This window comes from Vespa crabro, chromosome 7 (genome assembly GCF_910589235.1).
Source record: "Vespa crabro chromosome 7, iyVesCrab1.2, whole genome shotgun sequence".
Lineage (NCBI taxonomy): Eukaryota > Metazoa > Arthropoda > Insecta > Hymenoptera > Vespidae > Vespa > Vespa crabro.
The window spans coordinates 5,526,931-5,540,588 of NC_060961.1; the positions used below are offsets into that span (position 1 = coordinate 5,526,931).

The 13,658-nt window shown below is 35.9% G+C and overlaps 1 protein-coding gene across 4 annotated transcripts; it reads left to right on the forward strand.

Moving 5' to 3' along the window:
- Positions 1 to 775: 775 nt before the first annotated feature.
- On the forward strand, positions 776 to 13,028 carry LOC124425457 (anoctamin-8). 4 transcript variants are annotated; one of them, XM_046965799.1, is made up of 16 exons: positions 776 to 1,112; positions 2,411 to 2,496; positions 3,515 to 3,675; positions 3,961 to 4,237; positions 4,372 to 4,560; positions 4,729 to 4,914; positions 5,102 to 5,254; positions 5,371 to 5,506; positions 6,084 to 6,139; positions 7,262 to 7,336; positions 7,971 to 8,285; positions 9,014 to 9,211; positions 9,308 to 9,599; positions 9,756 to 10,049; positions 10,137 to 10,404; positions 10,501 to 13,028. In XM_046965799.1, exons 1-16 carry the CDS (start codon positions 875 to 877, stop codon positions 10,997 to 10,999), a joined length of 3,423 nt encoding a protein of 1,140 aa, XP_046821755.1. In that variant the 5' UTR covers positions 776 to 874; the 3' UTR covers positions 11,000 to 13,028. The 4 variants fall into 4 exon arrangements, with proteins under 4 accessions (XP_046821755.1, XP_046821754.1, XP_046821756.1 ...); XM_046965798.1 differs by having other exon boundaries at positions 777 to 1,112; positions 9,735 to 10,049; XM_046965800.1 differs by having other exon boundaries at positions 777 to 1,112; positions 7,971 to 8,240; positions 9,735 to 10,049.
- The last annotated feature ends 630 nt before the right edge of the window (positions 13,029 to 13,658 follow it).

Consider the following 13,658-nt stretch of genomic DNA (forward strand, 5'->3'; position numbering starts at 1 on the left):
ATCCACCCACCTTCCCACTATTTCCCTTTTAGAAAAAAAGGAAATTATAAAAATGATCGACGTAATAGACCATCACAATCAATGTATGTCACCTATCCTATGATTATACACCGTAAGTATAACTGTATGAGTCAATGACGTAATGTCTAATATCTACGATCATTCGAAGATACGGAAAAAGAGAGAAATAGGGAAAAAGAGAGAAACAGAGAGAGAGAGAGAGAGAGAGAGAGAGAGAGAGAGAGAGAGAGAGAGAGAGAGAGAAGGAATCGATCGTTTGAACGCGTCGACTCGTCGTCTTCATAATCGACACTTTTATTCCGTTCGAAAAAAGAAAAGGAGGAAATATACCAATAGCACACAAGATACGTAAATGTCCATGGAGAGAAAGGATGAAAATCTAGTATGAGTCCATCGTACCGAGGATTGGCCGTGAATGGGACGAACAACTCAAAGGAGGTATACGTCCTTGTCGTGTGGAGACCACCCCCTACGGGAAAAGGCGAGATTCATCGATCGCAAAGGAGAATAGATAGAAAGAGATAGAAGGAGAGAGAAAGAGAGAGAGAGATAGAAGAAGAGGGTGGGAGGGGGAGGGAGAGGGAGAAAGTGCGACGACATCCGTGCAGATGGCGCAAGTTTGCAAAAGAGGACGTCGTCGTCGTCGACGTCGACGGTAGCGACTAGAAAACGAGAGAGAGAGAGAGAGAGAGAGAGAGAGAGAGAGAGAGAGAAAGAGAGAGAGAGAGAGAGAGAGAGAGAGAAAGAGGGAAACTATGTTGGGTAGGGTAAAGGTAAAGTCGGTAGGGTATCAGTCCAGTTCAGGCGCAGGAGTTCTCGGTTAAGGACGACAGTCCTGTCCAATCGGGACATTATGCCAGGCGGCGAGGGGTCCCCGATCAATCTCCTCGACCACCACGGAACATCGACTACCCCTAGCGGTATAACGTCGGCTCAGTGTCCGAAGAGCGATGACGAGGCTGGAAGCACGACCGAAAACGCAACTGCTACCGAAAAGGACGCGAGTGCATCGACGATGACGAGTGTCCCGGCCGGTGAGGGACTTAGACGGAGGAAGGTCATACACGCGGCCAAAGAGACATTAGACAAGGGTGAGTTTTGACAAATTTCAATTCTCCCATTCATCAACATACCTTTATCTTTCTTAGCCTTTATTTTTTTTCTTCTCTTTTTATTTTTCAAATTTACCCTGTTAAATGTGAATTCTGATTGGAATATCGTAAAAGGACCATTCGCACTTTCACTCTTTTCAATATTACAGAACGTTGTAGCAATTTTTCTACCTTAAAAATTTTAATATGTACGAAGGCAGGTGAATCCTCGATTCTCTACGATCATTTCTGTTGGCTGAGAATCGTTACTTTGATTCTCTATGTGAAACACGCACACCCAGCATGCGCTACCTCTTCCCTTCCTTACCACCCACCAACCCCATCGTGTTTCGATCGTCGCACTCCCCACTCTAACAACTTGCGTTGTCGATTCTCTTTCCTCTCTCTCTCTCTCTCCCTCTCCCTCTCCCTCTCTCTCTCTCTCTCTCTCTCTATCTCTATCTATCTATTTTTCTCATTCTCTTTTGTTTTTTTTTTTATTTTAATTCTTGTTTCACACTTGAATAATAAATTATGCGTACACTACGCACGCATTTATCGAGAAGTTTGAGTTCGATCCTTCAACTCTTGTGGATATGTTTTACAATGTGTCGAATGAATAGTCATTGTGAATAACACCTGGTGAAATGCATTGTGCCCTAGCCAAAAGAGAGCGATTCACATTGCACAATGAAAAGTGTACGTCAATCTGAGAAAGGGTCGTTGAATGCACATTGACACATTCCATTTTAAATCAAACACCGAACAATGATGAACTCTCTCAAAGAAACCTACGAGCCTTTACACTCTTTTCAAGGAATTTCGATCTTTAGGCTCGCAGCGTTTGTACAACGAGAATGGGGCTCTTAAAAAAGAGAAGTTGTTTTCTTTTATCCCTTTCTCTCTTTTATCTCGGTATTTGCTAATTGATAACGTATAAGAGCCTACCGTGGTTCCAAAGAAAACACACGTTTTATTCATGCGAAATAAAAAAATAACACTTTATAGAGAATATCTTTTGAGGTCGTTCGTCGAGCAACAAGAAATATAACGAGTACATTGACTCTAATGGAAGTATAAAACCGTCAAGGCGTCCAACACGCACGGGTATATGTCTTTTTGCGTGCACGCGCGCGCGCGTGTGTGTGTGTGTTTCTGTGTCTATTTGTATTCATCAACGTTACAATAAATCTCTCTCTTTATTTTTATATATCTTATATATTTTATTTAAAAATAAATTCACTTGAATCCTTCCAATATATTGCAATATTTATTCATATATTTTTTTCCTTTCTTAGCATCACGTTTATTGAGACGTAAGATACCATGCGCTGGCCACTTGATGACCCCCCGCCGCCTATGGATACAAAAAGTACCCACTCAGGTTCGTACACAAAATATACGTAAACAAAGTAACAAATATTCTACTTGTTATCTCGTTGTCGTATTCCTCCTAATAATATCCATTATACTCACTATGAAAATATACTATGTTCTTTATTAACAATAACTCATGCAAGCTTACGAAATAAAATACACGGATAATATACTCTGATAAATATACTCAATATATTTAAACAACTAAATAAAACAATAGAAAGGATATTATATTACGTAATATGGCATCGTAAAAGGAAGAAGCACGAATTGTATTCGTCCATTATTTATACTCTATAAATTATGAAGAGTCATTGTTCAAGGCATTAACGGTTGTCAGTTAACCGATATAATCGCAAACGTGTTACGTATACGTTAACTTCCTAATGAATACGAAGCGCCGCCTTATCCTATTAAGCCAGCCAACCTTATTCATCGCTGTTGCTGTGCTTCGCGCGAAATGCCTAGTCCGGTTGTTTTCATTATTAAGTGAACGCCTTCGTATTGATTTTGTGTTATATCAACAAACTTCCTTATCCACGAATGTGAACAACTTTAGCGTGCACATAGAAGTTGATCTACCATAAGAGATAGATAAGAGAAGAAGTGGGATATAAAACATAATGAAAAGAAGTGTCAACAAACAGGGATGCATCGATGATTGAGTATGCGAGCATTCTTATCGACGCGATCGGCACGTTTTTATCAACGTAACGGTAAAGTAAAAGATATATTATTTTATGTAGTAGTTAATAGGTATATAACAATATCAGGAAATCTGCTAGTAGTCTATGCATTTGAATGACAGCCAAGCTAGCAAAAAGTCATAAACCTTTGGCAACATTCGCGGCTTTGAATGATGTGCCATATCAAAGTTAGAACCGTACGTTTACAGTTATCGTGACTATACGATAAAGAAATCATGTTATATCTCGTTTAAATGTACCGTAATAATAAATAACGAAACGAATGACAGTATCTGGAAAAAATTACTGATACGTTCTTGACATTCCTTTATGTTATAGAAATGCGACGTCGTGATGATGTTTCCGAACGGTGCAAGCGACGAAACTTTGATGTGGCTTTTAGGCCGACTTCGGGCTGGGACCCCTGGCCTAGTCGTACACGTCAGACATCATGCCTCTTCAGATAGTTACGGGTTTTACTTAACGGCACCTTTTAGCGTGTAAGTACGTAGTAAGCTGTCTTATTGCTGTACTCAATGTCAGAGTCATTAGAAACTTCTAAGGAAGCGCTATACTTCTCTTGACACATTAATCTTGGATCTTATGCAGTAGAATTTGCTTCCATTCTTTTCTGACACTTTTATAGTACTTTAGACGATCTATACATATATGATCTCTCCAAAATATTCCTTTTGAAAATTTCTTACGTGAATCTTTTATCTTCTCGATTAATCGTCTCTCACGTGAAACATTGATCGATAAAAAAGAAATCGTAAATCTCGCAGTTTGTTGAAAGCCGCGGAGGAAGTACACTTGCCAAAAGCTCTACGCCAAGAATATGGCGGAGGTTTGAAGGAATTCGTAGGCTCCGAAGCGAGCTGCTTCAAAGGAAGCGACGACGAAGCTCATTTTTTTACTACCCAAGAAAGACAGTCCCTGGTATTACACCTACTTCATACGTTAAGAGCAGGTCCGCAGGATCTTCACAGTTTATCAGGATTAAAATTGGTGGAAGGACAAGCCATTATTCCTAAGTGCATCTCGGCAGGCATTATATCACAGGTCAATATGGGAACGTGTTTTCTTTATCTTTTTTCTTTTATATATATATATATATATATATATATATATATATATATATTGTTACGTAATATTGATTAAAAAAACTCAACGTTTCATACATTACCAACGTACAGGTCTTCCCATTACATGAACTACCGGCATTAGAACAATTACGAAAGACATGGGTTCGCGCATTTTTTAGTCCCCAACCATTGGACGATATCTGTAAATATTTTGGGGTAAAAATCAGCATGTACTTCGCATGGCTCGGACATTACACCACCGCTTTAATCGTTCCCGCTGCTGTGGGTGTCATATACTGGGTAAATATATTGTTTTACAAACACTTTAAAACAAGTAGAAATGAAGCACGTTATTATGATGATGATGTTATCATGATTGTAAGTAAAGTAAAATATTTATGAGTGTCATTATCCGACGAAGGGTGAACACGTTGCTTTGACTTCATTAATTATATAATCCTTATTAAGGTCGGCATCATCGGTAGGAACCAAGCGGTGGAAGATGTGGCGTACGTGCTTTTCTCAGTCTTCAATGTAATTTGGGCGACAGTTTATCTAGAAACTTGGAAACGAAGAGGTGCCGAATTGGCCTATAGATGGGGTACTTTAGATCAAAGAGATGATTTGTTGGTTGAACCTAGACCTCTCTTCACGGTAAAGATTTCGATCAATAATAATAATAATAATAATAATAATAATAATAATAATAATAATAATAATAATAATAATAATAATAATAATAATAGTAATAATAATAATAATAATAATAATAATTCATCAAAGATAACAAGAAACGAATTTATCGCTCGTCATTTATCAAATGACATATCCAATTTCGTAGGGTACTCTAGAAATATCACCTGTCACGGGAAGACTAGAACCAACTTATCCCAGATGGCGAAGAAATGTTTTTCGATATTTTGTCAGCGTACCCATCATCGCCGCTTGTCTATTTTTCGTTTTCGTCGTCATGATTCTGAGCTTCCAAATACAGGTAGAACGCGATAGAAACATTTTCACAATACTTCAATAAGAATCTATAAGAAATGATTTAGGGTAATTATCGATTATTTCGTTGAAACAAATCGGCACGATTTTTTCTACGATTAGGATTGGTGGGACGCACGTCTTGAAGCGGGAGGCTACGGATTTTGGCTAAGTTACGTGCCAAAAGTATTATTGGCCGTTGTAATCGCCTTAATGGACGAGGCGTACTTCAAAGTCGCAGTCTGGTTGAACGACTTGGGTATGTATATGAAGAAAAATTAAAGTGAGAAAAACGTATCAATCTACGTATCTTTAATTTAATCTTTCCGTTACGTATGCGGCCGATTCATACGAGAATTACGAACGATCGACGTCTTATCGATTGTCTCACAATAATCTTTATTATTATATCCACGGGTACTAAATATACCATATATATATATATATATATATACACCATATATATGTATGTATATATATATATACACCATATATATATATATATATATATATATATATATACACATTTGTGCACGTCTAGCTGAGAAGCCTAGCATATTTACTTCTAAATCTCTTCTCACGGCTTAGCTTCTATCTAGAGAGAACGATCAAGAACGTACGATATCCCTAGACGATACATAAAAGCTAGTCTCTTTTTCTAATTATCTATATACTTCCAATATGTATCTACTCTTCTTCTAACTATCGTTGAAAATAATTCTAAAATTATTCGGGTATAATTATACTACCTTTCCTTATTTTTATATATCTTTTGGAGAACGCCTATATATAGTTTATGGTAGATAGTATCTTTGATTTTTGTGTGTTGGACGCAGAAAACTATCGACTAGACACCGAGTACGAGAATCATCTGATCTACAAGGTGGCACTGGTAATAAGATATTTTGACAACCAAATGCAAATTATGAATGTTGTATTAGTATCGTCAATTTTGTCCTCCTCTAAATCGGAGATGATTCCATCATGTGCTTTCTCAAAGGACAATCGAGATTATCAATTCCAAATGAAAATGTTTTCAAAAGTCTTGCCTTAATGATATTTTGGTAACAAAAGAAAAAAAAAAGAAAAAAAAAAAAGAAAAACAAAAAAATAATCTTTTCACAAAATCATTGCACATTATTATTAATACTATATTATGGCTAATGATAAGTAAATCATATGGTACGTATGACTGTTGTCTTAAATCTTAAATATTCATTTTTGCGATAATAGAAATGCACGTGTAATCAGATGTGTGAGAATGATACGACTATTACAAAAGGAAAAAAAAAAACAAAAAAAAAAGAAAAAAGAAAAGAAAAAGAACAGAATAGTGATTTTAGAGGTGGACGTTTTAAATGTAAGATTAGATCCTTCACTTTATTTTCGTTACGAAAAATAAATAAATGTCTTATCGTGGCTGTCTCTATCGCTGCATGAAAATTCTACTTGAAATTTGCTCTCTGCTTGCGCTTCTTTTTTCTAATAGCACTTCTCAACGCGACGCTTCACTTTATATCTTATATAGCAACGATATTCTCAAACTTATGGATCATCGTTTAGCCTAATATTGGGCCGCGTTAAATTTTTGACGAGTCGCAAAATGATAGGCTATTAAAATATTTTCATAGAATGTTCTTACGAGTTTGCAAGGATACCGCAACAACGGATCCATATCTTTAAAATAATATCCAATGATTTTGGTCTATTACATTCGTAAAAATTGTATTTATATTATAAACATTCGAGCCGTTGTGTCATTGCAAGCAAATGTATTGGGCCGCACGACAAAATGATTGAGAAACGTTGTTATATAGGAAAAGTTTCTCGTGTATTATATATATGGCCGTACGCATATACGTATGTATGTACATATGTATAACAAATACGTTTATGTATGTCCGTGCGTGTACATATATATGTGACATCAAAACGAAGGGAAAAAACAAAGTAAAAGAAATACATAATTTATTCACAAATACGGCAAGTGTACAGAAGAAACAATATATTTCAGTTTCAGTTCGTAAACTCCTTCCTATCGTTATTTTACATCGCCTTCTATCTTCAAGACCAAGAAAGACTCAAGGAGGTAAGGAACCCTCACTCTTTCTCACTTTTTCTCATCACATTTAAATAAATTTTATCTCTCTCTTCATCCTTGTAAATGGACATTTATTACCATGTAAGATAGTATCATATTGTCATGCACATATGTATGTAGGTATGAAAGATAGAAAATATGATATAGATATGATAGATATGAAAGAAATGTTTAGATATTATATCCTTAATATATAAAAGATGTAGAATTAAAATTCAATATTGATTTTTTGCTTTTGTAAATATAATGTAATTTATACATACGACACATTTTACCTATTTATTTGATAAATAATAATCAATATACAGGGTGAAGTATAAAATATATCAAGAGCATTTTTTTCAATAATAATTTTTTTAATTAATAATTAACAAAAGAGCATATAAAAGAAAAAATATGCTGCAATCAGTTTCTAATCTTCATTGATAAATCATATGAAACAGAAAATTATGTTTCCATTTTAAATCACCCTGTATATAAATCATTATTGTACAATCGAATCATTCGCGATTCATGTAAGACGTCGACAAGAATTAAATGAAAAGAAAAATGAAATAAATAAATAAATAAATAAATAAAAAATTGAATCACTAGCGAAAAAATTTGATTCTTTTTTTTTTAGCAACTGGCCGCGTTACTGATAGCACGGCAAGTGATTGGAAATCTTAAAGAATCCGCAATACCATATTTGGTAGAGCAACTGCGTCTAGCGCAACTGAGTTTTGAGCTTTTTGGTGCTCTGAGTCCAAGCGAAGCGAGATTACCACCTGGTAACGAGGAGGACGACGAGAAAACGAAGAATTCCGATGAGAAGGATGAACGAACAGAAACGGGAAAGACGAAGCAACCGAGGAACGTTAGCCAAGCTGAGTTGGAGAGTTCTCTCTACAGAGTAGGACACACCACTAATTCTCTTCTTAGTGACGTTACTTTGAAGGTTTGATTTAGATTTAGCCATTTTTTTCTTTTTTCATCCCTCTTTCATAATTTCGATGTACCTAATCAAATCTCCCCTAAGAACGCACTAACGGAAAACTCGTGCAAGAAAAGGAAAACTGCAGTAACTATCGTCGTTCGTCGATTCGAACGCAAGCATGCATGATCTTTATAAAAAAAAAAAAAACAAAAACAAAAAGAAAAGATTGAAGTCCTTAATATATCGTACAAATGTAATGAAAGTCGTTAGGACGTTAGTTCCTTGTAATTTTAAAACCTGTAGAAACCATTACTTTCCTCCCAATCGCTTTCCTTCTTTTCTTTTTTTTTTCGTTAGTAAATAAATCACGTATTTTTCTGTATGCTCATAAAAAATCACATAGATCACCACATATGTTTGGAATAATTCATTCCAATCAGCTATAAAGACTTACACTATCTTATATAAATATATACATACATATATATATACATATATATATATATATATATATATATATATATATATATAGACTATACAAATTATGTTATTCTAGAAATGCCATTATTACGATTTAACTTGTATCATGCATGCCCAATAATAGAACGCAAATTACACGCAGAAAGAGCATGCGATAGATGAATAGAAAAAAAAATCACACAAAATAGAAGATATTGCTATAACGAAAATATGATTTGTTATTTTATTGCTAATAAACATTTATCTAAAAAATTACATTTTAATTTCAGTACGATCGAGCATTCTCGGAACATTTAGAAATGCTCTCGCAATTAGGATATGTATGTCTCTTCTCGTCAGCGTTTCCTTTAGCTGCCGTTGCTGCGTTACTTGGTAATCTGATCGAATTACGAGGAGATGCATTTAAGTTATGTTACGTTCTCCAACGACCCTTCGGACGTAGGGTATCAAATATCGGCACTTGGCAGGTAAATCGATCGTCATCCTTCCTACGAGTGCACTCATCTCATCAATAATTTTCAAATGTGTTTCATACCCACGATATATGTATACTTTTACTGTAGAACGCTATGGAAGCTATGGGATTCGTCGCGATTTTAGTTAATTGCGCATTAATCAGTCGAAGCGGACAGGTACAACGAATGTTTCCAGAGATGTCTGCGACGCAAACAATTTTACTAATAGTCGCATTGGAACACATTATGCTAGCAATCAGATTTATTATAACCTGTGCTATACCGGATATACCACATTGGGTTGCTACGGAAATGGCCAAAGTTGAATTTTTGAGAAGGGAGGCAGTGAGAAGATTGTCCTCGACACCATCACCGGAACAACAACCTTCTACAGTCATAGGTAAATATATTCATGTTCATGTTCATGAAGAGATGTCTCTCGTATATGTATGAGAAGGTCAAAGCTAAACGACGATGGGATCTCCCATTTGTCCTGGACCTTCTCCTATCAGCTATTAATCTTGCTCGAACTCAGGGAGATTCGTGGTGAGTCCAGCAGACGGAGAGAGCGAAGAGCCACATCTGTTGAGCGAACGTACCGGAGACGCTTCGATGTCCAGCCAACCAGATAGTCCTACTTTAGCATCGACGACCCAAACACCGAGCAGACCATCAACTCCAAGTGCCGCATCGATACCAAGAATCGCGGAGACATCGCTTACGGCTGAGTCACCCGGTAGTATTGGAAGTAGCAGCGAGATCAGCAATTCCTTCCTTTCTGAAAATAATATTGGCAGTAATCGAGACATTCATAATACACCAAGATGCTCCATACCTGGAGGAGAAAGAGGTTCGAACACTCCCTAAATCTCAATATCTTTAAAATCCTTTCGCAAATCGAATTAATCATATTATTTAATGTCATTCGTTCTTATAGGCCGACGATCGAGAGAGTGGTTAAGCAACGAACCAGAATCATCGAACACGGGAGATCATTATGGTCATCACTTGACAATCGGTCCTCACGGGGGTGTCGATTGGGTACGCAAATTAGTCTTGGAACCAGGTGGACGAAAATCGAGCGATTCTGAGATCAGTGCAGTTGGTTCCGTAACCGGAACTGCCGAAGAATTAACTCTCCATAGATCCACCGATTGCATTGTTTCAAAAGATCTGGCTTCGTCCTCGGATAGTGATCTGTTAAAGTACATATTATATATTAAATAATTATATATTATTAAAAGTATTAATCTTCGTTAACGATGAGACTGATAAATCTTTATTTATTTATCATCGTTAAGGTCTGCTCCGCCATGGGTGATAACTCACAGAAATCCAAAATTCCGTTTTTCACCGGAGAAGGAAAGGGAACGAGAGAAGGCAGAGAAGCAGCAACATTATCAGCATCATCAACAGAGAGAAACAACGCACGAGCACCGTGATCGACAAGCTTACGTACCCGAAAAGGAAAAGGATTCGGGTGTTGGTGGTCTGTCAGATTCGAGCAAGACGATTTCGAGTCAAGAGGAAGAGAAACCAAGTAGGGAGGATCGCGAAGCAAAAAAAACGAGAGTAAAACAGAGTCTTATGAAGAGAGCACGCTCGGTCGCTATATTCTCGTTAAAATTAAAAGAACGAAGGGCGAGAGAGGCCGAACTTAAAGCGAAGGAAGCAGAGAGGGAAGCTAGATGGCAGCAACCTCAGTCATGCGTCGGCGGTGAACTATCTTGCATTCCCATAGAGAAGCTTATATCTGTGGACGACATTGCGGCCATGGAGATGCGCAGAATGAATCATTAGAGAACACGCTTCGGAAACTTCGAATTTTGTTTTTCCGCTAAGTAGAATTATTCGTGTACGCGATCGCGATACGTAAGGGAAAAATGATAGAAAAAGAAAGAAAGAGAGAAAGAGAGAGAGAGAGAGAGAGAGAGAGAGAGAGAGAGAGAGAGAGAGAGAGAGACAGGGAGAGAGAGGAAGAGATAAAAAGAGATAAGGCATTTTTTTGTGTCATTGTACAAAACGCAGACGGATTCTCGAGAGAATATCGTTTTCACGGTTATGATGGTGATTGGTATAAAAAATGACAAGATGGAAGGAAAGATGCAAAAAGAGAGAAAGAAAGAGAGAATAACGTATACGAGTATGGAACAAAGGAACGTCGCACAAAATAATGAGTCTGCACGAGATTACGGAACATCGTTCCGGTAGAAACGTCCATAGAAAATTTAACCCTACACCACATACCATTCCTAGAGGAATCACGTTTTAACCATAGATCATAGTCCCTTTGCAAAGTTAATAGAGAGAAGTATCTCGTTGAGCTGTAAACGTCCTGCTAGTGCCGTCATTTTTGCCGTAAGTTCACCAGCGATTAATAAACTTTTTCGGCTTCTTTGTAACGTGAACACGTTATCCCTTCTCTCCAGGAAAAATACAATGGCTCGTATTTTAATCAATGATTTTCCATTTTTCTTTTCGTATGAATAAATTTGATTCCTATTTGAAAAAATAAATAAAAAGAAGAGAGAAAAAATATAAACGCATAAAAAAAAATCAAAAACGCGCCTATCAGGAGCGACACGTTACGAAGAAGCCGTTTACGACCACGAAATTGTGGAATACTTATGATAGACTTAATATATATTTATATATATATATATATATATATATATATATATATATATATAACATTTAGATATTTGTAAAGTACACGCAAGATAGCTGACACGTTGGTAGCGAAATTCCGATTGGGAGATCACCGAAGGTGAAATTGTTATTGTTGCTGAAATATAAGTTGTTACTTATTGTTAAATAGACGTTGACGGGTTAACCGTACAACGAGCGTTCTCGCCAAGTAAGTTTCTAACAGAAAGCTATATATGATGCACACAGGTATGAGAAGTTAAGAAAAATAAAAGAAAAGAAAAAAAAAAAAAGAGAGATGTAAACGTGCTGCATGTCGCACTGTACGTAGTACGTGAGCGTCTACTTTTGTTTCCCGCAAATTTTTCGAAGGAAAAAAAAAAAGAAAGAAAAAAAAACCGCTGGCGCATTCCCTCGCAACGCACTATGGCGCGAGCAACAAAATCGAAATGCTTTTATTTTCATTTATGTTGACATTGACAATTTCTTGCTTGATGAAGATTATGATAATAATTTTTCTTTTTTTTTTCTTTTTCTTTGAATGCATCGATTTTATAATGCGACGAATTTCAGGGTCGATTCTATTTGTATATAATTGAATTGCTACGACGATGAAGAAAGAAGATATCATAAATTTATGAGATTGATTCTATATGGCCTAGCAACGCATTCCAATCTCGCCATTCCTCACTGATCCTCTACGTCCCTGATTCCCTGACGCGACCTTTGATTACAAAAAAATCATTTAATTTTACGTAGCGCGAAAATGTTTAATTGAACGTTCTTTTATGATTATTATTTAAGATCGACGATTAAGATCGAAAAAGGATCGAGTGCATCATTTAAAAACATATACATACAAACACATTCACACTCATATCCACGAACATATACATACTAATACAATGGAAAACGGTCACATGAACATCACATATATACAAAAATACATATATACACATTACATATATACACAAATACAACCGAAGAGCGCGTTATCTTTTTAGCATATCCAACGAGAAAAGTGGCAAAAGATTCGTTCGATAGACGCAAAGTCGATAGATTAGTTGCTTCCGTAAAAGACAGACTTTAAAACTTTAAAAGCACTTCGGCGACAAGCATCTGTGTTTGTTAGATGTTTTGTATAAAACAGGAACCGAGCAAATAAAAAATATTCTATAAAGAATTAACTCGAAATCTTATTAACCATATCCTGTATGTAACATCCATATGTTAATTGTTTAATTATAGTATTTGTTGGAATAAAAAATTACATTCAGAATCAACACTGTTAATCACCTTTCACTCGTAGCGTATGTAACTTTAATTAAAAAATATAAACTATAAGCATAATAAGGAAACATTGAACCCACTATACACCTATCGTATCGATGTATAAGTTTTTGTAAAATTATATCACAATGGCACTAAAACATTGAAAAAATTTTCTTTGAAAAAAATCATGTCAGAAAATGATGTTCTTTCGACAACAGTTTATGCATAAAAATAAAGCTTATGAAAAAATTTGAAAAAGTAATATCCCCGCTTAAAGCATCATATTTAAGATGAAACCTTGTTCATCTATATCTTTTCAAGATTTCAAGAAAAAAAAAGCTTCAAAAGTATTATAAACTAATATTAACTAACTATTAACTAATATTAACTAATATAAACTAACATCACATAGCTCGGAAAATGATATTAATATCAAATAATTTTATTTTAATTTATCAATACTTAAAAATTTTTATCTCGAGGTCGTTTAATATCGGCCAAGTGTAATATCAACATAAACGAAATTCGATTAACATTCACG

Coding starts and splice junctions, on each gene's coding strand:
- LOC124425457 (XM_046965798.1), top strand. CDS start 875: ATGCCAGGCGGCGAGGGGTCCCCGATCAATCTCCTCGACCACCACGGA. Junction 4,238..4,371: donor CGGCAGGCATTATATCACAG/GTCAATATGGGA, acceptor ACCAACGTACAG/GTCTTCCCATTACATGAACT. Junction 10,405..10,500: donor TCGGATAGTGATCTGTTAAA/GTACATATTATA, acceptor ATCATCGTTAAG/GTCTGCTCCGCCATGGGTGA.